The sequence below is a fragment of the Gopherus evgoodei genome, chromosome 8, assembly GCF_007399415.2.
Source record: "Gopherus evgoodei ecotype Sinaloan lineage chromosome 8, rGopEvg1_v1.p, whole genome shotgun sequence".
Taxonomy (NCBI): Eukaryota; Metazoa; Chordata; order Testudines; family Testudinidae; genus Gopherus; species Gopherus evgoodei.
This window is the reverse complement of record NC_044329.1, coordinates 16,344,036-16,367,978: the sequence shown is the minus strand read 5'-3', so window position 1 is coordinate 16,367,978 and position 23,943 is coordinate 16,344,036. Positions and strand designations below refer to the sequence as shown.

The 23,943-nt window shown below is 43.3% G+C and overlaps 1 protein-coding gene across 3 annotated transcripts in view; it reads right to left on the bottom strand.

Annotated features, from left to right (window-relative positions):
- Positions 1-23,698, bottom strand: part of ARHGAP26 (Rho GTPase activating protein 26) — a 324,497-nt gene extending 300,799 nt beyond the window's left edge. For all 3 annotated transcript variants that reach the window (XM_030573096.1, XM_030573098.1, XM_030573099.1), the window contains exon 1: positions 23,545-23,698. In XM_030573096.1, coding sequence (XP_030428956.1) covers positions 23,545-23,698 — 154 coding nt within the window. The remainder of the gene's footprint in view (positions 1-23,544) is intronic.
- Between the last annotated feature and the right edge of the window lie 245 nt (positions 23,699-23,943).

Here is a 23,943-nt window from a genome sequence, read left to right as displayed (position 1 = left end):
CACCACCAGAATGACTGTCCTGAAATGCTTCCATACACACTGTAACTGAGTAACGAAGAGCTTGTTACTGTAACTCCTCTTGTCCTTTCTTGCTCCATGGGTTGTTCTAATTTTTTTCGCGTCTCCAAAAGAGTGAGATTGTAAATTCTTTGGCACAGGGACAGCATCTATGACATAGCTGGCCAGTCTGAGCACTGTGCATTTTCAAATATTACTGTTACTTATTTTTAAATCACATATAATTAAATTTAAAAATCCCTTGTTTTATTTTCTAGATTTTACAAATCTACTTGTCACCTAGCTAAAGACAAAACAGTCCACTTTTTTCCTTCAGTTCTTTACACTCATGCTGTCCCAGCAACAAAGACAAAAGCGTTCTGGCTTTAGAAAGAAATTTGTCAAGCTGGAAACATTTATGCAGAGGAAAGCTGAAAAACATGCACACTGTCAGCGGCCAGGCTAAAGTCACACATTCAAGAACCCAGAGGGATGTTCCTTTATCTGCTCCCCACACGTGTGCATTGAAGCTGGTGCACAAAGTTCATTTCCCCCTTCAGCTAGAGGTATTCTGTGGAGAGTACTAAAATTAACAGAGGGCAGAAGTCAGCAAGAGGTATGATAAGCAGCTGCTTCAGGACACAAACAGCTCCCAGACCATTACAGGCTCTTCAAAAGCCTTGACAGGTTACAGAAGGAAGAGGAATGCTCCTTCTTTAGGCCTAAATAAAGATTTGAGGGGAGGGGGTTGTTGTTGTTGTTGTTTTTTTAAATGTAAAAACATTAAAATAAGCCACTAGACCACACCAAAGAGTTAGTGCATTAGTTGGCTAAACCGTGACAGCCATTAACTTGTGACAAATGCCATGTGTCTCAATCACAATTAAAGGCAAAGGAAACGGCATCTGCGGCCTTTTTCTGATCGCTTATATTTCACATTCACATTCCCTGGTCCCATATGCAGCACAGTTTCACCCACCGTTTAGCACAGAAACCATATGGTTTGGAGGCTTGTGTACTCTGCATAAACTGGAATGAGAAATTAGCTTAGCATTAAGATCGAATTTGTGTGTGTGTGTGTGTGTGTGTGTGTGTGTGTGTGTGTGTGTGTGTGTGTGTGTGTGTGTGTGTGTGTGTGTGTGTGTGTGTGTGTGTGTGTGTTTTGTTGCTTGGTATAAAAACCACAGTCCACACTCTCTGCCCACCACAGCACCTTCTCCTGCTACAATATCACAACATAAGAACTTACCTATTTTAGGTACTACCATAGTGGCAATACCTCCCGATCTTTAATGTATTTATCTTCACAACATCCCTGTGAGACAGGAAAGTGCTATTATCCCCATTTTGCAGATGGGAAAGTAGAGGGCAGGGTAAGTCACTAGCCCCAGGTCATGCAGGAATTCTGAGGCACAGAAGAATATTGAACTCTGTTCTTCTGAGCCCCAGGCAAAGCTGTGTTTGCTCATCATAGGGTTGGCTGCACAAAAGTGACCCTTCAGGACCATGCTGCTCCGTTTTCATGCAACAGTCCAGAAAACAAGTGCAGCAATCGCTGTCTTACTAGTTCAATGAAGGCATACAAGCCAAGAAAGCAGGCAACCAGATTCAGTTCTGCTGGTAGCAGCTCTCACTGCGACAGCTAGCTCACATGCATGCAGTATAAAGAGAGGGATGATTCATAACATAAAAAGGAAGAGCTGAAGTGAACAAGCTGTGCAGATTTCAGTACAAGTTCCCCCTCATTCCCTCCTCCTTCCCACCCACAGTAGGTCATGCTAAATCTATTTGTCATGCTGCACATGAAACTTGTTCTGCTTATACTTTAAAATTAACAGGCCAAAAAAAAAGGTAGCAATGAAAAAAATCCAAAAGAAGCGTGTCCTCCTCCTGAATCCTGGGCAAATGGCTTCTGCTTCATCTCAAATTCTCCATTTCCAAAATAATATTTACTGCACGTCTCTTTCCGGAGGGGAGAGGGGCAAGTATTAATGGACACAAAGTGCTCAGAACACTTGAGCAATGCAACATTGAAGGGTTACTTCTGTACAGTGACTTGCAGATACATACAGAGCAGATAGAGATAATCTGCCTTTTTGTAGGCTATTGCCAGTCTAAGCAGGAATTTTATATATATTTTTTAAAGTTATGAGGAATAGCACTTGGATCCAAGTGCTACAGTGTAAGCAGTTTTCACCTGTGACCACTGTATATACAAAATACATAAACAAAACTGTTTTTTTAATAAATAGTATGTACTTGCTTGCATGGATATACATGCATCCATCCACCCTTGAGGAAACCTTTCATGGTTGGAATCATGTTGCTCATACCTCTCGGACACACATACCCATCCTCCCACCCCCCAAAACTGTATATTATTCATGTACGTGTGCAGAGCTAGTAACAACTTTGGGACAGCATATGTTTCTGCCCAAACAAAATGCTACAATCCCTGCTGGAAGTGATCCTGGCTACTCATCCTCCTTCTCTCCTGCAAAACCTGGCATATTACATTTTTTAGGGCCCTGATCATCAGAGTTCTCATTAACATACTAGACCCTCCATTCTTCTACTGCTAGGCACACGTCAGCATTAGCAAAAAGGAATCATGCAGTCATATTAAAATGCCTTACTGGGGTCTCAGGAAGGCAGGAAGAGAGGGGATGCTGGACACTCAAAGGTTTAGGATATTGGACAAGAACTTTAATCGGCCTGCCCCAAACCTTGACTAGTTCTCAGTGGCTTGGGCTCCCTATCAAGCCAATAGGAGAGAGGTAAACTGAACTCATGCCAGATCCAGCAAGCATGAGTTCCAAAGAACATCTTTCCCCACCCCCAATCAGCTCGATTCTCTGGCAACACAGGCCTTCCAAGGAAGTGCTGCGCAAGATGCCCATTCATAACACTGCTGTGTAAATAGAGCCCAATCAAAACATGTTAAACAAAGGAGTTGCTGCTGCAGCACAGCTAAGCTCACTCCATTGATTAGGCTGTATGCTTCCCTCCACAATCACCCCTCCCAGAAGAGAGCCACTCAAAGCCCAGGATTTAATGATGTCTGAAAGTTATTGGTTTCAACTGAAGGGGAAAGAAGTGAATGCAGCTCTTAATTAACTTCCCCACCCCTCTGAACAATGAACACTCCCTCCATCCACAGCATACTAAAAGAAACAGAAGAGCCATGTCAAGGGTCCCATCAGGGCACTGAGAGAAAGATACAAACTTCAGTATATAGGGAGCAAGGAAGAGCCATTTGGAATGAGAGACAAAGAGTATCACAGGAAGAGGAGCCAGAATATCCAGGTTTATCATGTCTGTCACTCAGCAGACTCTAGAACAGCTGCAGAAATAGGATTTCCCTGCCAACATTTTGATTGCGGTCTGTGATGAGGCACCACCACCCAAACTGCTCAGCGCCACGGAACCTGGCACAGGAACATAGATCATCGGTCCATCCAGCGTTATCCTGGGTCCTGCAATGATCACAACTGGATTTTTTCAGAGGGACATGAAAGAATCCCATAACGCACCTGCACATGAGCTTGGGTTGGAGGATGCTTTACTAAGCTACTTGGTTATTTATTTGTGCCCTTAAAATCAGAGAAAGGAAGGGAAGGAGAGACAGATACTTGTCACTAGATGCAAGAGTAAAATAAGTAAGTTTTTTGCTACTATGCTGTACACCCCTGGTCAACAAGAACTTCATCACAACAGAAGGGATACTATTCGGATCCTACTTCTCCAGAAGTACATCACTTGAGCTTAGGAAGAACCTGTGAGCAATCTGGAGCCTATGTCATAAGTGGGCAACTCAAATTTCATTCAGTAGAGGGCAGCAGTGTACACAGACGCCAGTTCATTACAAATATTTAGCGTCTCTCTGACTCCTCCAAGGAAAGAGTGAAGAATAGGCCAAGTACCATTAAAATATGCAAGCCACACCACTATCCCCAACATCAAAAGGATCTTTCTTCCCAATTCATGTGGCTCCCATACAGGGTCAAACCCATCTGCACTTATCCGGAGCACACTCTGCCACAGATTAGAGAGGGATTGTGGAAGGATGGAGGAGATGAATGGAACACAAGGACCACAGTAGAGGTGGGTGGAGAGCTTCCTACAGATGAAATAACTATCAAGTTCTGTTAATGGGCTCCCCCTAGAATAATTTAAGGTGCAATGACTAAAATGAACTTCCAGTGCTTCATAGATCCTTCTACAAACAAGAAGTAAGTCGTTTCCTACTGGCTTTAATGAGAGGCACAAGGCTAGATCTGGCACTCTCTGTACAGTGAAATGTTTGAGTGAACACAGGAATTGAAATGCAGGTTAGAAATATCACATTACAGAATTTTGCACTTAACTAAAAAAATTCATCCCAGTTTAAATCCAAGCTAAGTTTTTTGCTTCATTAATAGCATGTCTGGCATTTCAGTAATCACAGATCCAGACCTGCAATAGCAAAGACTTCCCAGCATTGGACGTGGCATGTAGAGAGGTTCCATGGCTGCCAGAGAGGGAGTGGGGAAGCTTTTGGGGAGTTTATATCTAGTCTTACTTCCTGGATGGCTACCTGAGCAAACCAGAGAAGGGGGGAAAACAGTCCACATGGAATGATAGAAAGAAAATTATGTAGGAAAGGAATCACTTCTGGAAGCTGAGCATCTAACTCCCTCAGGCTCCTGCCTAAATGATTATACTAGAGTAGATCAAGAGAGCATCTCCAACAGGAATAGTAGAAACACGGTGCATGTGGGTATTTATCCAGGCAGAGCGTCTCATCCCCGTTAATACAAGTTATTTCCATGGTCACCTTGATCTTCAAAGACATGCCCAACTGCAGCTCCACCTCTGTGGGTACTCCACAAAGACAATAGAAGGTGCTTGTTCCACAAAGACTCTCAGCATGTGCTGCAACCTTTGTATTCTATGCTTGCGTAAGAAAGCTTGCACTTCCAAAAGAAGAGAATAAAATAAGCAATGGTGTAAGCAACAGAGTCATGTGAAGGAAGAAATCCACTCCATGGTTGCTGCTGTTGGGTCAGTGGCAGGATTGTCTAGCTATGGAATCTCTGTTAGCTATTATCATATACATCCCCCTCGCTGTGGAATAATCTCTGCACTGAATCTGCCCTAGAGTCTTCCAAAAAGGAAGAAGAAAAACAAAAACATCCTAAAAGCAGCAAAGAATCCTGTGGCACCTTATAGACTAACAGATGTTTTGGAGCATGAGCTTTCGTGGGTGAATACCCACTTCTTCAGATGCATGTGGTGGAAATATCCAGGGGCAGGTATATATATGCTAGCAAGCAAGCTAGAGATAACGAGGTCAGTTCAATCAGGGAGGATGAGGCCCTGTTCTAGTAGTTGAGGTGTGAAAACCAAGAGAGGAGAAACTGGTTCTGTAGTTGGCAAGCCATTCACAGTCTTTGTTCAATCCTGAGCTGATGGTGTCAAATTTGCAGATGAACTGAAGCTCAGCAGTTTCTCTTTGAAGTCTGGTCCTGAAGTTTTTTTGCTGCAGGATGGCCATTCCTGGCACTGATGGTCATCAGATTTGAGACAGGAAAATTGCAGCATCATTTCCCCACCAGATCAGTAGAGTGCAAAGAGGAAGCTCACTAACAGAGACTGGAGGCAACTCAGAAACAAAGAAAGACAGAAACAATGTGAACTGTTACTGTGGTTAGCCAACAGTGCAGGAAAGATTTGCAATATCCCACTACTGCCTCATTTTCACTGTCAATTAAAGATCTTCAGGCCTTGGCTACACTCACACTTTACAGTGCTGCAACTGGGGTTTGAAAAAACACCCCCCTGAGCGCTGCAAGATACAGCGCTGTAAAGCGTCAGTGTAATCAGGGCAGCAGCGCTGGGAGCGCGGCTCCCAGCGCTGCACGCTACACCCGTAAGGGATGTGGTTTACATGCAGCACTGGGAGAGCTCTCTCCCAGCGTTGCCGCTCTGACTACACTCACACTTCGCAGTGCTGCCGGGGCAGCGCTTTGAAATTCCAAATGTAGCTATACCCTCAGAGACTGAAATGGTGTAATCCCCAAGGGTTTCTTTTAAAAGAACTGTTAGAAAGACTTTGGCGGGTTTTGAAATTATGGCATTTGCACTGCAGATGCTGAAATGGAGAGAGAAGGTCTCTTTCTACTTTCCCCATCTCCTTTTCTTTCAGAAGCAGCAGGATGCTAAGCTAGCCATCAGTTTTTGAAACAATATCCTTGTTCTAAATCAAAGGCAAAAGAAAAGTGACACAAAAAAATCCAGGACCAGCCAACAGAATGTAGAAAATCACAATCACCTTCAGCTCCATTTGGAATATGTCAATATTGTGGTATGAAGGAGCGACCAGCAAGTGGGGAGTCAGGAGGTCCCAAATTCTAATTGTGGCTCTGCCACTGATTCACTGCATGGGCTTGAGAAAGTCTGTTCAGCATTCTGTTTCAGTTTCCACTTCTCTAAAATGAGAAGACTCACCTACCTCCCAGAGTACTTAAGGGTTTGAGGGTTAGTTGGTTGGAGTCTACAAAATGGTCTGGGGAGGAAATCCAGTACATCAGTGTAGATAGCCCAAAGAATTTCCTGCCAGAGTGGGTAACTGAAATCCAATTGTAAGAAACTTCTTTAGGTAGGAGATTAGCCTCTTAAGTTTAGTCTCTAGGAAGTGTGTTATAATTTTGTTTTATTTCATATAATATATAAAAAAACCTTCTGCTTCCATGATCTCTTGAATCTTAGAGAATAAACTTACTGTTATTTTCACTATAAATCAATCTCAGTGCTGTGGTATTAAGCCAGAAACTGATCCTGAGTTATATTACATAAGCTGGCATTTACACCATTCTCTTGGGGACCACAGAACCTGTATTGCTGTGAATCTTCAGCAGAGAAGAGGCTGGACGCTAAAGGGGAATGCTTCAAAGGGACTCCAGGACTCAGATGCACTTATTGTTAACCTGCATGGCAAAGTACAAAGTACAGGCTGGGATAGCCGAGAGGATAGTACTTGGATGGCTAACAGCCTGGTGGTGTCAGGGAGCTGACACCCAGGTAAGCGCAAGCAAATGTCCCTCATACAGGAGGCAGGGGTGGGGGAGAAGTAACAAGATGACTCACAGTCCTCCCCAGCTCTCCATCCTTCTACAGAATGCTGATCCTCAAGGCTTACTTCCCTGGAATCTTGCCCCTTCTCGGGTCCTTAACTCCAGTCTACCTGCAGGCCTTCTGCCTGTAGGTTGGCTTTTTCTGGGGCCCACCTCTGCCATCTTCCATCAGGGTCAGGGTGCAAACTCCCTCCTGAAGCTCATCTGCATTCTACAATCCAGAGAAGGACGACAGAGATCTTTCCCTGCAATCCACTTCTAATCTGGGTTTCCCCTCTTTACAGGGACCACCCAGTACCACCCACAGATTGGACTCATCTTTAATTGGGCTTGGCCCACCCTTCAACTGCAACCAAATGTACCAATTGGCCTCTCAGGCCCACATGAACCATCTCATCCCCCGTGTAGGTAAACACCCTTTCACACCCTGTCTTAGGGTGCTCAACTCAGTTCCTTCAGACTTTCAAGGGTTAGAAGGAATAAAGATTATCAAAAACTGAGTAAGATACCAGGGCCACATTACACACATATACACTAAACAAATAACATGGACATACACATATGCTCATTAGTTTAGGCCTCAACAGCAGACCAGTTTTCCCAGCTATTCCATCCTGAGATCATTATTATCTAGTTCAGTGTACTCTGAAGACATAAGATCTGTTCTGCATTGAAAGCATCAAGAGTCATCTTCGTAACATTATTATCCTATCACTGCTAACAGCCTACAAACTCTGTGTTCAACTGATGCATCCAGACATTCTTTCCTGGTGCAGCAAGTACAGAATCAAATTCACGTGGCCATGGTAACCCAGCATGGAACACAGGATTCTTCACCCTTTGGAAAGCACACCACACTCTCTCTTCCCTTATCTCACATCAAGTGGCAGTAGCACATCTTCTAGTCAGGAGTATAGACATCTAACCACCAATGTTTGCTCCTGAAAAAACAGAGGCAGTGATTTGAAAGTCAGATCCTTAACCTGTGCTTCTGTTTCTTCTTCTGTGAAGAGGTTATAGCGCTTACCTCTCTCGTGGAGAGGTTAGAAGGAAGAGACAATTTGAAAGTTAGTCAGTTTTTAAAAAATCTTTTAAGTCTTCCCGCCCACGCCCCAAGCCAACATTTGTGGTTTTAAATATTGTGGTATGAGTAACTCACAAACTGTTGAGTAATTAGTGGGTTATACAGCAAAACTGGCTCTCTGCAAATGCAGTCAAATGTAGAAGAATGTAAGTGAGAGGGAGGGGCTTGGATATTTTTCTCTCTATCACCACTTCCAGTTACAGGACTCTTAGGCAACACCTTCAACATGTGGCAAACAAGTTTTACTCTGAAGTGTGATTTTCACATGGATGGTCCCCCTTCAGTGTTTGTAAATCCTTAGCTGACAGGCATGCTATTAATAATACTGTCCTGCACTTCAGGAGTGCCATGTTAGAGCCTCTCAATAGACTAGGATGCTCCTAGCTCTAGGGAAACAAAAGTGTTTCTTAGGTCAAAGGGGGCTTAGGTGATGGTGAGATGCCCAGATCGAAAACCTGTTTCGTTTGGGGGGTTGGTTGCTGGTAGTGGTGTGTGGACAGTGGGCTACTCAGCACAATCAGAGATTATGTGTAACTCTAGAAAACTAGCCTTGAAAAGACATTCAGCAGCAAAGTCACTTAATCAAGGACTCCTCTTGGATGGATCTCAGTTACCTCAGATTCAGGAAGAGAACCCTGCTTTAAGCTAGGTTAATTGAAGGGGGTTTTAGATAGAAAGAATTCCTGATAGATAAGTGAGAGAAACAAGGCAGGTGAGGTCGTATCTTTTATTGGACCAACTTTTGCTGGTAAGAGAGAAGTTTTCAAGCCATACAGAGCTCTTCTTCAGGTAAGATAAGATAAGTGTCATTCCTGGGCAAGAAAAACAACAACAGTGTTATCATTCCCCACAGGACCCCAACAAACTGGAGGGAAAGCCTTGGTCAGTGTCAAAACACTAACCACCTGTTCTCACTTCCCTTCCTGACTTAGGCCAAGTCTACGCTATAAACTTACATCGGTATAACTATGTTGTTCAGAGGTGTGAAAAATCCACCCCCCTGACCGATGCAGTTATACCAACCTAGCCCTGGCATAGACAGGTAAGCTTCTCCCATTGATATAGCTACCTCCTCTACCCCAATGGGAGAAGCTTTCGTGTTGACCTAACAGCATCTTCAGTGAAGCACTACAGAGGTAGCGCTGCAATGTCTTAAACGTAGCCCTGCTCCTAACCAAACCACTTACAACAGAATACTTTAGAAAAGGTATAATACCACCAATTAAGGGGAAGGAAGGGAAATACTACAAACTATCAAAATAATTAATTTTGTCAGTCAAATAATCATGGGCTGTTATAGGGTTATCAGTAAGGCAACACTATATCTGATTTCGTGGAGGCAGGAGAATACGAAAATAAATTGAGGTGGCAAGGGACAACAAAAAGAAAAAAAAGACCATCACATTTCATTTTACACAAATACTATATAGTAGGAAACTGTATTCCTAGAGACTCATCCGGTTGAAAGTTATACATTGAGACATTTTCTTAATACTTGACTAATAACTGATTATTAAATCTTCAGAAAAAATTACTCAACTTGAACAATGGAAAGAGACCAGCAAATTTCACTGTAATTTCGAACCAGTTGCACTTTGATTCTCATGCACTAGCTGTGATTAATGCTGCAACCCTGCAGGTGATTTATTTTATTTTTAAAGTCATGGACATCTTTGATTGGATAAAAGCATAGCTGTGGTGGTGGGAGAGGAGCAATTTAAAAATGAACCTCAATCTTGTGATATTTGATCTGAGGGGGGCGGAGTCGGAGAGAAAAGAATGTAACACAATAAGTAAGCATTAGCAAAGAGTCGCAAAACGACAGGTTTCACCTCTTCTAAGCACAGTTGTGAAAGTGGATTTGTTTCAGGTGTAGAGTCATGTCTGCTTGAAGCAGCAGATAAGCAGCCTTCTGTTCAGATATGTCTGCCCACTTATCGCCTTGGGAGGTCACTCACACTAGAAGGATCACCTGCTATTTGGGTGGCATACAAAAACAAATGAACTGCAACTGGAGCAGTAGAGTGCAGGGGTGGGGGGAGAGGAGAGAGAATGAACAGCCCAAGATTAGGCAGGGGAAGAAAGCTGGTTAACTCCTGTAGCTGTACAGAACTGGCCTGGAGATGAGGAGCAGACCAAAAATAAGGAGGAGGCAAGAGGGAGAAAATCATAAGATGCCTGCCTCAAAGATCATTTAAAATAGTCACTGCTCTCAAGAACCCAATCAGATGGTTTCTAATCACCAGGGCCAGGAACTTCAGGAGCCTAACATCCTGCATGCAGTTTACAGAAGAGATTCTGCACAGGTTTCCGGGTCCCAAGTTCGTCATCCCCAACAGAGGGAGTCCTGCACAGCACATTTGAGCACGTCAGGCTAGCTGCTCTCTTCTCTCATCTCATTATGGCCCATTCTTGGCATAGTTTTCTTCTCTGTCAAGTGAAATATAAGAACAGACGCCCTTCATATGCACAATCACACTTCTCTTCCTACAAAGTGCCAACTCTCCAGAGATCCTGCTGATCCAGGGCAAGGGACCACAAGAATGTTACAAACAGGGCAGGCAGAATGAAGATAATCCATGAACACCCAAGACACCTACTTCCTGAAAAGCCTGAAAGAGAAAAGGAGACACATACAAGGCAAAGTAGTGGTCAAAACAGGGGCTCATTCTCCTGTGAGAGAATCTCAGTCCCCACAATTCTAGGCCACTAGAAAGAAATATCGCACCTCATATTGGGACAGATGGTGCAAGAACAGCTGCTGTCCTGATTTCAATTAATTGCACATGTTTGCATGCAACAGGGTCAAGAGCCAACTCCACATACCTGTGGGGATTTCAGCTAAAGAGTGTCTGTTCCACGCTAGCCCAAAGTTTACAAGCATTCAAGCAGAGTGCCCTGCCAGAAGACTAATTAAAAGCATGCACTCTGTTTAAAGATTGGAAGGCAACTGGATTTCTTTAGACAGACCTCTAGTGAAGCCTGCTTGGAGAGTGATGAGCACTATTGCCCCAGAAGTTGTAGACGAGAGGGAGGAAGAGGCATGCCAATATCACAGATCTTATCTAGAGGGTACATGCCTGCTCCCAGACCCATAACAAGAGCAAGACAAATGGAAACAAAGGATCTGTACTCTGGTTCAGCACCAGCATGGACTCAAGGTATGGTTTCCTACAAATTCCTAGTGAAGGAGAAGAAAGTATGGACAAGACGAGCAACATTATTGTGACCTGGTTTCCCAGCAAAAACAACTTCAGCAGGACCAGCCAAATAACCATACTGGCTGGCACTTTTTTATCTCTTTGGAAACCCCTTGCATTTCCCTTTGGATGAGGGGGTGACAGCTAAGATTCAGTGTAAACAGCATCATATCCTGTATTGGTTTCAACCCAAACAAATAGGGACTAGAAGATAATGTTTCCCCACAGTCAGGAGCCATTGCGGAGTCAAAGAGATCCAAGTGCTTGTCTTCACACAGTCCTGAGTTGAGGGTCCTGAGCCCAGCCAGGGGTGTGCTCTGGTGGCTCCCATGATGGGAGAAAGCAAAAGGACAGGACAGGTCTTGCAAGATTTTCAGTCCAACAGGACTTCCAGGGTAGGCTTGCAGTCTCTCAGGATTTGGCATGAGATTTGGAGCCATGCGCTCAGAACCACTTCCTGTTTGCTAGTTTCCAGCAGTCAACCCATACCATCAGATCAGCCATGGTTGGTTGGTTTTTTTCACCTTCCTCACAGCAAACCTAGGGGCTGGGTTTGAGGCAACCAGAGGGCTGGAACTCTCCCCGCTCCCAGAGGACACATCTGCACCTACATGAGACTGTTTAGTTGTCGCAACTTTTGGCAGGTGCTCAGTGCAAGAACTTGGAGAGTTAGGCTCCAGTTCCAAGAAGATAACACAGTGGGCAACCCCTTACGAGATGAGGGCATTGTGTCTGACACTCTAGGGAGAAATGCACTTGATGGCAGTGCTGGCTGGCAGTCAAGGTCCCCTCTTGCCTCAATCCCAAAAAGGGGAAGGGATGTTAGCAGGTGAGTGGAGGCACCCAGACACCCTCCTAGTGCGATGACTGGCTTCCCCTAAAACTGGCAAATGATCAGTGGGTACGAGTGACTGCACTGGGCTGTTCTCTAGTGGGAACCTTGGAAGTAATTTAACTAATGCAAGTTGCAACCTAGTTAAAATCCATACCACACATCCTCACCTTCTTCCATGCAGTGAGCAAACCACAGCCTGTCTGACTCTTGGAATCCATGCTTGCTAGTTACAGGAGAGAACGAGGCCTTGGCTACACCAGGAGTTGTGCCACTAAAATTCCACATTGCGCTTACTGAGACTGGGTCAGCTCCACTGGGGGAACAATAGGAGGAGCTCTGGCATGGCCAAGGCTCCAAGCAGCACTGGCATTTCAGAGTCACTCCGAACAGGATTAGGCAACATGAGGTTAAGTTTCCAAAAGCACCACAGTGACCTAACTTTTGAAAATGCGACCCATGGTGCTTAAGTCTGGGATTTTCAAGGAGTGTCAGGGTTAGGTGCCCAACAGCCATTAGGTTTCAGTGGGTCTTCGTGGGGCAGGGATCAGCATTCACAATCACACTGCCCGTCAGTACCCGGCCCAAGCCGGTGAAGCTAATGATCCAACCAGCCGACCAAAGTTGGTGATGAATCCTGGTCACGTGCCACCTGAGGCATATTGCGCGTATGCTGAGAAGTGGGTCTTAGGCACCTATTCCCTTAGGCACCTTTGAAAAATCCCAGGCTAAAACTCCAACAGCGGCTGACTAGCCACTCTAGCACCCCACTATTCTTTCAGCAGTAGAAAATGGGAAGGGAGGAATAACCCAGTTTAGATCTACTAAGAGAGGGGATGATGATGATGATGATGATGATGATGATGATGATGATGATGATGATGATGATAAAAGTTAAAATAAATGGGACAGCTCCCACAATGGGCAAAACAGAGGTAAGTAGGGTGAAGCAATTTACTATCCACTTGGCACTGCACTAAACCTGGTAATTAACAAGCCTCCTGCTGTTCTAACATTGCTTTCCAGCCTCTCCTGGAGGAAAGCAGATTCATTTTCTCTTTTCAAGCAGGGAAAACATTAAACTCACTTTTCTTCCAGGAAGGCAGAACTCAGTTTTATTCACTAGAATTCACCCTACAGGGCAGGAGGAGTTAAAATTCCAAGGCTAACTCTATGCCACAGCAACAGGTTCAGAGCTGTTCCCAACTATGTAGATTTATGCTTGATGCTTTTAGGGCATGGACCTCAGGGCATGTCTTCACTAGCAACTTTAAGTACTGCCAGCTGTGTAGTTGCAGCACCAGCACTGTAAAAAAAAAAACAAAAAAACACCACCCCCAGGAGAGGAGTAGCTATCAGCACTGGGAATAGGGCTCCCAGCGCTGGTACACCGTCTACACTGCCATTATACAGCACTGAAACTTGCTTGGGAGGGGGGTATTTTTTCACACCCCTGAGCGAGAAAGTTGCAGTGCTGTAAAGTACCTATTGGGTGTCTGGGCTTCACCCGCCCACTGCTAAAGGATCCTCCCCCAGCCTAAGGGAAGGAGCCACAGGGCCACAGAACCCACTGAGTGCGGGGGACAACTAATAAAAGAACAGGGACAGGAGTGAGGTCAAAGGGTCAGAAGGAGGGAACCTAACGGGGACACCTATGCTGTAAAGTAGCAGGGTAGAGAAGGCCTCGGTCTCCAAAGAACTCTGCTCAAAACACCCCCCCCAGATGAAATGACGCTAGGCCTGGAACTCAAGCCCAATCGCAGAGGTGAAGACTAAAATTTCACAGCAGTTCACCTGCTAACAGCCTAACTGCAAATAAGAATGCTGCTTGCAAAACAGCCCTTGCCTCACTCACCAGTCTCTGGACACACACAGACTATATACCCTGCAGCAGCACTTACCTGCTGACATTTAACGTGCTAGTGATCAAGGGAGCAGGCTAGCATGGTGGCCTAGAGATAGCACTCAGCACTAGGAAAAAGGACACCCAGATTGGGCTGTAAGCTCTACCACAGCAAGACTAACCCCAAACTTATGCAGGTTTTTGCCTAATTTGGTAGACTACAGGTGGACAAGAAAGTGAGCCAGAAGAAAACACACAGCTAATTCAGAAAGGAGCAAAAAACGAAAGTATGAGAAGAGTCTCTTGGATGCTGCCATAGCACCTACCCCTTAGATAAACGTGCAGGAAGCTTGAGCTGTCCAAAAATTTATCCTGCTTGCGGGAGTGGAAGTGTAGTGGTGTTACTGGGTAGAGATCCCTAGCTAACCCAAGGGAATCTGCTGCAATTTCACTAAACTAAATAAAAGTGCAGCTCTAGAGCAGACTTGTGCACACACTGAGTCATTCTTCCCCTTTTGACCTGAAATATGTGGAGTAAAGAAGATGAGACTTCTTTATATTTTCCATGGTGCTGGGAGCCAAAAGATCAGAGGGCTCCCGGTGGCTGTTCGGTACCTCTCCATGTAACTGGATTTTTAAGACTCAACTGTTTAGAAGGACTTGAGAGAGATTCCTCTTGTCTCTCGAACATCCTGGGACCAAGATGGTTACCACTACACTTCATAGAAGAAACACTATCCGAACAAAACTATTGCGTTGTTATTAGCGTCTGTTATTGACTACTGACCTCTGCCTCTTGCTGTGAGAGATAGGCTTTAGCAACTCCACCCATGAGGTTTTCTGTTTTGTTTTCTTTCCATGTTAGGTCAAGGAAGAGCAGTTCCTTTATGGATTTGCTCTGCCAGGAAGTAGCTAGGCGTCACCTTTAAAATACACCCAGGTATTTATATGGTACTTATATGGGCCCTCTCACTGCAGTATCCAGCACCTTTGACCAGCTGCAGAGGCTGTGCAATCCACACAGAACAGGTGGCAGGCCACAAACCACATGGTCCGAGATCAAGTACCTGTTAAGATTCTGGCTTTTTACCTACTTCAGCCACCATGTGTAATACATTAAATTAAAAATAACTGTTCTGAGTAATTCCCCAACACCCATTCCACCCCCAAATCCTCCTGCCTCACCTTAGTGTTGTAACGGCAGGAGATATGGGCTCAAACATTGTGCACTTACTACTGTAGCACCTTCTGTCTTAAAAAGTGCTTTATAAACCTTTGTGAATCAAGCCTCAGCCCCTTTGGGTTGTAGCCCCATATTTACAGAGGAAAACCAAGGCAGGCAGACAGACATGATCTGACCTGCCCCAGGTCTCTCAAGAAGCCTCTGGCAGAGCTAGGACTAAAACCCACATCTCCTTGTTTCTAGTGTCGTGTTTCTCAGCTACATCTGCTCAAAGTTTCTGCACTTTTTCCTGGAGAACTAGATCTAACCTGACAAATTCAGCAATTTCCCCTCCACCAAAATAAAAAATAAATTAGCCACTGTCTTAGAGCCAAAATGAGACACTTTCTATGCCCCCCCCCCCCCCATGGAAGATTGTAACACCAACATTTAAGGGAATACCAGGCTCAAGGGAAGTGATGCTGACAAGGACCTGAGCCTCCTAACCCAGCCACCATGTTTCAGACTCAGTTAGAGAAGGCACAAAGGGGGAGAAGAAGGGGGTTGGAGATCAGCTATTCCCAATGCCTGCAACCACCACACAGCTTTGTCAGCTAACCTGCATCACCTCCATAAGAGCCCCAGTTTCTACTCTTTGCAGTTCATCATTAATGTCAATTTAAATATTAGCATTTGCAAGACTTTCTGAATAATTTATGCATAGTGTCGCAGAGAGGGACATATTTTGATGAAAACCAGGCCACTGAAAGTATCAGGAAGAAATAAATGGAGACAGTGGAAACAGAGTCAGATCCTCCCTTACTTAAAAAAAGAAAGCCAAAATATAAGAAAATCCTCACTATAGAAATGGGCCCCAAGCACTGCAGGACTTTTAATGAGGTCAGTCTTCAGCAAAAGCTACAGTTTTTATTTTTAAGCCACATGCATTCAACACTAAAACTCCTTCTGTGCTTTTAAACAACATGGTGAAAATAGTGCAACCCCAGGAAAGCTGATCACAGAATCCATAAGAGAGATTTTTGTTTAAAAACAAAAACAAACAATCTGGATTTATGCAAAAAGAACGAGGGACGCACATGGCTACCACTCTGAAATCCGGATTTATGGCAAGTGAGAAAACTTAATTATACCCATTGAAATCATCTTCCCTGATTAGACAGACAGATACAGTGCTTGACACTGCTGATTTTAACCAGCTGAATGTACAATGAGACTTGCTGAGCAAACCTGGAGTAGAAAATAGTTCTTTCCAAGGGCTACCTTGTGGCCTATATACAAGTCACATAAATTTTCAAGGAATATACTGCTTTGTACTTGGGGCTTAACCCTTCCAGTCATACAGGCCGATCAGTCACAACTGTTCAAGCAATGCTGGCAAAAAATCTCCCACACTTCTAACCTCATTGGACTGCAGGTGAGAAGTAATTGCCTGGAGGGTGTGAGAGGAGGGGGAAATTAGGAGACTACAACAAAACACTGCATGGATACCCAACCCTGGTCATTTATCACCATCAAAAGAGCCAACCTTTCACGCACATCCTGTGTCTAAAATGAAGCGAAGAAGGTATGAAACAGCCAAAAGAAAGACTGTGAAGACTATATTGTCAAGCAGAAATTTAAATAGTTAGTATTACTACATCACTTGCACTAAAAGATCTTGTACTTAAACCCCACATCCACTCCTTTTCCAAGTTAGTAGATTTTTCCCAAATGGATCGGCTTGGTTGCCATTCTCTTCCAAATTTGCTTCACAGCTCACCACATGCTCATTGCAGCAGCAGGTAATGAAAAGAAAACCAAACCACCATAGAGTCAGAGAGTTTTAAGGCCAGAAGGAACCACTCGATCATCTAGTCTGACCTCCTGTATATTACTGGCCACCATCACCACCAGCATACTGTACTAAACCCAACAACAGAAATGAGACTCACAGGAGACTAGACTATTATGTGCTACCACGCAGGCTTGGGGAGACATCATGATTGATGTTATGCAGAGACGTTTCTGCAGGCCTTACAACCAAGTGCTTAACAAGCCAAAAGGAAATGTACAACCTTAAGATATAAAAAAACAGCTAGATCCTAATCATCCTCCTACTTCACTTTTCTTTTCAATTAAAGAGTGAGTTTGTTGACTGTATTGATGTTAGTGTCTGACTGTCATAGACTATGGCAAGTTCATTACAGACAATGGCAGATACAGGCTATGGCAAATTCTACCCCAGGCCAACCCAATGGTTCTTGCCAGACACCTCAGGATCCCTCCACAATGATTTAGTGAAGAGTTGTGGACAAAACAACTGAGTGGTCTCAGTGGGACCAACCTTGCAAGGTGCTGGGCACCAGTTCTTCCTGAAGTCATTGGACTTTCCACATTGAAGAACAAAGAGGAAGAAGTTAAAGGGCCAAATTCTGTCATCTGTCACACCAGTGTAACTCCACTGAAGATTTACACCAGTGTAACAGAGCAGGATCTAACTTACTTTGAGCTATTTTGACAGCCAATGTTTGGGACAAGCAGAGAAGAATTCAAGCAAGAAAGAAAACACACATTCTGGAGCTGCTACCCTTTAAAACATTTTGTGAGCGAGCCTGCTGCAATAGCTCCGATTAGTCTAGTCCTGCACCATGGTTGTGTGAAATGCATTTTTAATTGTGACCCAATTCAGAATCACCCTGCCTCAAGAGACAAAAGGTTTAGTGCACTAATCAAGTGCACCACAGAACCGTTGATCTGTATTTGGAAGCATTTCAGTGAAAGCGTTTTATAGAAGGTGCTTTGGGAAATTCATACATCTCAATATTCTGTCACTAGGAAATGATGTTTCCCTCAGGAACACCACCACCTTCTTCTGTTCTTGACTTTTCCTTTTAAACGTTCCCAACCCAATGGGTCCGTAGAGAGAAAAACAGTCATTGCCTCAGCTAAACTGATGTCTCAATACGAAAATATTCACCTAACATAAAGGGATTGTAATTTGCATAGCATTCTCAAGACAAACAGGATCCACATGCATTCTCCAACTAACAGGTCTGACTGTGACACTTCCTCATGCAAGAAGTCTTAATTCTACCTTTAATGCAATTATTCGTGAGAAAGGGTCACAGAATCAGGGCCATTTTCTGAATGATATATACTTTTTAAAAAGACAAAAATACAATTTAGGGGTAAGTGCTCAGACTTGAACTCTCCTAGACTATTGGGAATAGAAAGTCATATCACAATTACTGGTTTTTCCATAGTGCCTACAAGCTCTAATCATGGACCAGGACCCCATTCTTCCAGGTTCTGTACACATGGCACAAAATTGCCTTTAAGTGTCACAGTAAGTGTAAAACACTGCAGTCTTATTGATGCAGGCAGTAGAGTTTGACATTATTATTAAAAAGCCAATACAAAAGGGTTCTAAATAGAATCTAGGAAATTACTTACCATTAGCAATCTCCAGATCAGCAACATTGACAAACCAACACTTTTTTTTGCAGATTTGCTAGAAAACTGTAAATAAAACTATTGAAATTAATAAGTTATAATAGCTGAGTTTATTTCTTATAAATTAACAGACTAGGGTGACCAGACAGCAAATTTGAAAAATCAGGACAGGGGTTGGGGGATTAATAGGAGCCTATATAAGAAGGCCACCCAAAAATCAGGACTGTCCCTATAAAATCGGGACATCTGGTCACCTTATAACGGACCCATCCCAATGCTGGAACCTCCATTTCCTGAAAATAGAGAATTAAAATGGTCAGAGACAGATATGATGTGTGTTCACATGAGCTACATGTTTTACATGATTACGCTGCTTTATACTCGTATGTTCGTTCCAGAAAGCACAAGGTACATCTACACAGCAAAGAAAAACCCATGGCAGAGAGTCTCAGAGCCTAGGTCACTTGACTCAGGTTCACAGGGCTCTGGCTGCGGGGCTAAAAAAATAGCAGTGCAGACATTCCCAGGTTGGAGCCTGGTGTCCAAGACCCTCCTCCCTTGCCGGCTATCAGAACCCCGATTCCAGCCCAAGCTGGAACCTCACAGTGCTGCTGATCTAGGCTCTCAGACTTGGTGCTGTGGGTTTTTCTTTGCACTGTAGTCATACCCACACAGAATGAGCTGCTTTCAGAAGAGGAAGACCGTATGCGTGTTAACCGGCTCTTTCATCCCTTATATCCCTCTTTTCACATGAGATTACTTAACTTTCAATTCCTCCGAACAAATAATTTCTTCCAAAACTTTTCACTGAATGTTTATTAAGCTATTTTAAGAACTGAACCACAACAATGTTCATACCCTCTACGTATTATGGCTGAAGAACATGGTCCCTATTGTAATTTAGATTATAAGCACCTTGGGGCAAAGAATGAATTTCTCTACAGGCCAAATTCTGATCTCACCTACTCAGGTACATATAGGAGAAGCAAATGACTTCAGATTTGCACAGGAGTAAGAGAGACCAGAATGCAGATCTACCTTCCTAGAACACCAAGCACAAAGAAAAAGAAATTCCACAGACCACAGTACCGTAAGCACTGACTGCATCATAGCAATTAGAGACAGAAAGACACTTATTGAAGTATCCAATCCGTCCCTCTGAAAATACAGTATGTGACACCCTTTCGCCCTTCTGCCCCCCACCCGATAGAGTTCATTTCAGTTATTACACAGCACATTTGATTTTTAGTCAGAAAGACAATAGGATAGTTCTATTACTCCTAAAGTTTTCACTTCAGTAACAGGTCAAGCTGATCATTACTCAGGCAAGTTCAGAACAGGATTGCGCAGAGAAGTCCCTTGTCTACCCTGTCGTAAAATAGCTTGTTGCAGTAACAAGCCAAGAGAAATTCAAAGCAGTCCATTCTAACCCATTCGCTCTCACACAATATGCCTGCTAGTGTGATGCTATTAACAGCCATAAGTTATATGGGCTTGATTCAAGGCCCAGCGAAGTCAATGCAAAGACTCCCTCGACTTTTCCACTGAAGTCACTTGAAGTTTTTGCCACCATCTTATTCAGGGCCAGGATTTCATCCAAGATGTTTATTGAAATGAAGCTAGAAAAAAAGGAAGTCATAAACGGTTCTTTCCTTCAAAGAGACCAATTCACTTTCTTCCACCACAATTTACATAGGAAGACTTTGCAACTTTATCACCAGGCAACGTTGTAACTCATCCTTGATGCTGCTGGACCAGAATCATCCTAGCTGTCCTGGACATATGGAAAGTGACAGATTCCAAGAATTAATAGCTAGGAACATACAAGGGCAAAGGAAGCATCTTGAAGAAACCCACATATACAGATGCCACTAAAGAAATGTAAGTCTCATTAATTCAGTGTAGTATAAAATATTTGTCATAAAGCCTGATCCCGACAAGAAAAGAGAAAGCATTCCTAGATCAGTCTTTCCTTAAAAAGGAATTCACTAGAACTATACTTCGATTAATCCAGAGAAATTTCAAATGTATGTACCACTACTGCAGTGGAAAGAGATACATTGGCTTCAAGAACACAAAGCTTGTAGATGGTTTACCCCCAAATAACATGCTGATACTCAGCAAGAAAAGGCTCTCTTATGATGCCATAAAATTAAACATTCTGCTGTAATACATCAAGTCTCAGGTCTGCATACGGACAAATTTGTGAATGCTTATTCTTTGACAGCCCGTCACCCAAAGTATAAAGATCTTTAAAGGGAAATCCTGCAACACAGAACTTCTGTGGTGAGATTACAAGTGTAAAGGAACTAAACACCTGTAGGCTCAGAATTTGACCCGAGGGGGAAAGAGCACAAATAAAACCCAACAGCTGCAACTCAGCATTTATGAGGAACCTTCCAATGACAAACCTGTATGCAGGAGCCCTGGATAAGAATGTCACCTGTCCTGATTTTTAGTGGGTGACTGACCCCATCCATGTTTTAGAATTCCAAAATAACTCTTGGGGCATACAAAATACCATGCTGCAGTGTCAAGATGTGAGAACATGGCAACATCATGATGCTGTCACAAATTAATTTGTTCTACAGGAACCACAGCCATGGAGGATGGATGAGAAAGGTTTAGTCTCTCGCCTCCCGCCTATCCCCCTTTGTTTATAAAAAATCAAATTTTAAAAACAAACAAAAAATGGAGTACATTTAGGTTACAAGATACTTTGAAAATATGTTCTTAAGACAGAGCACGAGAGATATTAGTCAGAGGAAATATCCATAATTTAAGGCCTCTCTACAGTGAAAAGGAGCCTGTATAAGGGAGATTACATTAAGAATATAGCACCTCCAAAACCATATTTAATATGATTTACTCCTACCTGTGTACATAAAAATCTAACCATGTTACACCTATATTAATCCGGGCTGTAACATGATTCAATAACACAATTACACCCATTAGGTCCCTACTACACAAACAAATCTAAGCTTGATATATGATGAGAGCAGGGTGGGGGGCTAGGATATGTAAAACATTATCCCAACCATATTTATATTGTAACTGGGACATCTTGGTTTTTCAATGCTGGAGAAAGTTAAACTGCGGATCACATATTGATTCTGTCCACTTACAAAATTAAAAAAAAAATGCTGGTATATAGTCTTAACCTACAACCTAATTTTACAAGTTGTATCCCTGTTACAAAAATCACCACTTCAGTTTCCACAAATTGCTTTGGGGCAGAGGGAGGAATGGGACTAAGTCCTGGGACAGGTCAAGTTTGAGATAAATCAGTAATTGTACAAAAACATGTGCATGAACAGCTGACTGCATAACGCAAGGCAGCAGGTGTTGTTACCAGTCTCTTTCAAGAGACGGATTTCATTACTGAATCCACACTTCACCATATAACAAGATGTATTTTTTAAAAAGTAATATTCATGTAGATTTAAAATTCAAAAGCAGATGCTAACACTTTTCCTTATGGCAGGCAACAGACTCATCAGTCAGCCTTTCAAACAGATATATTACAGGTTTCCCTGTGTGTTTTCATGCCCTATGGAACTCTGAATCCTTTGCTAAGAATGTCTGCATTACCGTTAATAAGAACTGCCCATAAATGTATTCCTCCTGAACTGATGGGAGAACAGACCTGGGACTAAAAACAGCTCGATTTAACACCATTAGCTACTTTTTAGGAGAAAACAGGAAAATGACACACAGTAGCATACAGCTCTTCCATTTTAGTTCAGAAACAATGACAACCAAAAGTAACACTGATGATCAGCTTTGAGAGAAGCTCTGTATCTAGTGAACTGTCTTTTACTGCAGTCATATATGTAAGTCACACTTCAAGTACAAAAGTCATGAGGAGCAATGTTGCAGATACAGTACAACATCCACACTGAGGTGAGTTAAATATTGCCAGTATTTATGAACCATGACCAAGTGGCATTTAGCCTAAAAATGTAGAGTCAGGGGAATTTTGAAGCGCACTTTATGGGTGAGGAGTAGACTATACAATTCCATCACCACAAGGGTCAGATTTTTTCTCCTTGAGGGAGGGAATTTAGAACCAAAAAAAGGACATTAATCATTGTGTGTTTACTTTCCTGATTATTCAACTGGCAACATCTTTTGGGGAGGAGACAATTATCCTCACATCCCTTCTCCCACTCTATTACAAAAAACTGAGTTCAGAATTTCAAATAGAAGAGACAGCTCTGCTAAGAGGTAAAGCTGTAAGGAAAGGTAGAGTGCTGCTCCCTTTTAAATAACTAGGCAAATAACCCACCAGCAAAAACCATAACCCGTCCCCTTTTTGAGAAGCTGCTTTCACAGTGGCCTTTCCCAGTAGAAATATGCTAGGACTTTCAGAAGGAGAAGGGGAAAGTCATTAAAGACCAACTCATTCTTTATTTACATTTCAAAAGGTGCAAGCCAGATCATTTGCAGCTCGCCTGCAGGACTGCATTTTGGAAGACACCCCCAAGACATTCTCATTCGGAGTTCCTTACCTTCCTCCAACACCTGTGCACCACACCCCAACCAAACACTGCCAATAGACATATTTGTTACTAAGCTATAACACAACTGTTGAAAAACAATAAGACATTAGCATGAAAGCGATCATACAAGATTAATACTTAACTCCGCTCCTATTTTCCCCCACAGCTTCCTGCTTCTACATTCAATACCCTTTCCAGATGCTTGTATCTGTCAGCCAGTGCCGCCTCGTTATTCCATCCAGGTATTCCGGGTGGCACTGGGTCAGATACATGCGATCCGGGATTCCTTGTCAGGCTTAAGCCACCATTATTCCTTTCCCTGCCCTTCAGGGTTCTGACACGCCGTCACTTACTCTTGAGTGCTGCAACGAGCGACTTCCCATCTTTGATCAGCTCCTTGATGAATTTGTTGGTCTTGTCCAGCTCAGCTTCATGAGATTTCAGCCTCTCTCGGAACTGGGGGCTGTCCAAGCAGCAGTCACTAAATTCCAAAGCAGGTAGTCCCATGGTTTCCTTACACACCCCTCCAACAAATCCTTTTAAAAAAACTCACCAGAGAAGGAATTCCCACCAGTGCAACCAAATATATTGTTAAAAACAAACAAACCCACAAGTATATGTTCTTAGTCCCTTTGAAAAGAAAACGAAACTATATCCACAGGGGAACACCCCTCCCCTCTCAATTGGTCACAGATTTCCAGGCACCTTAGAGGGAGGGAGGGGAATCAATTAATTAAAAATAATAAGCAGGT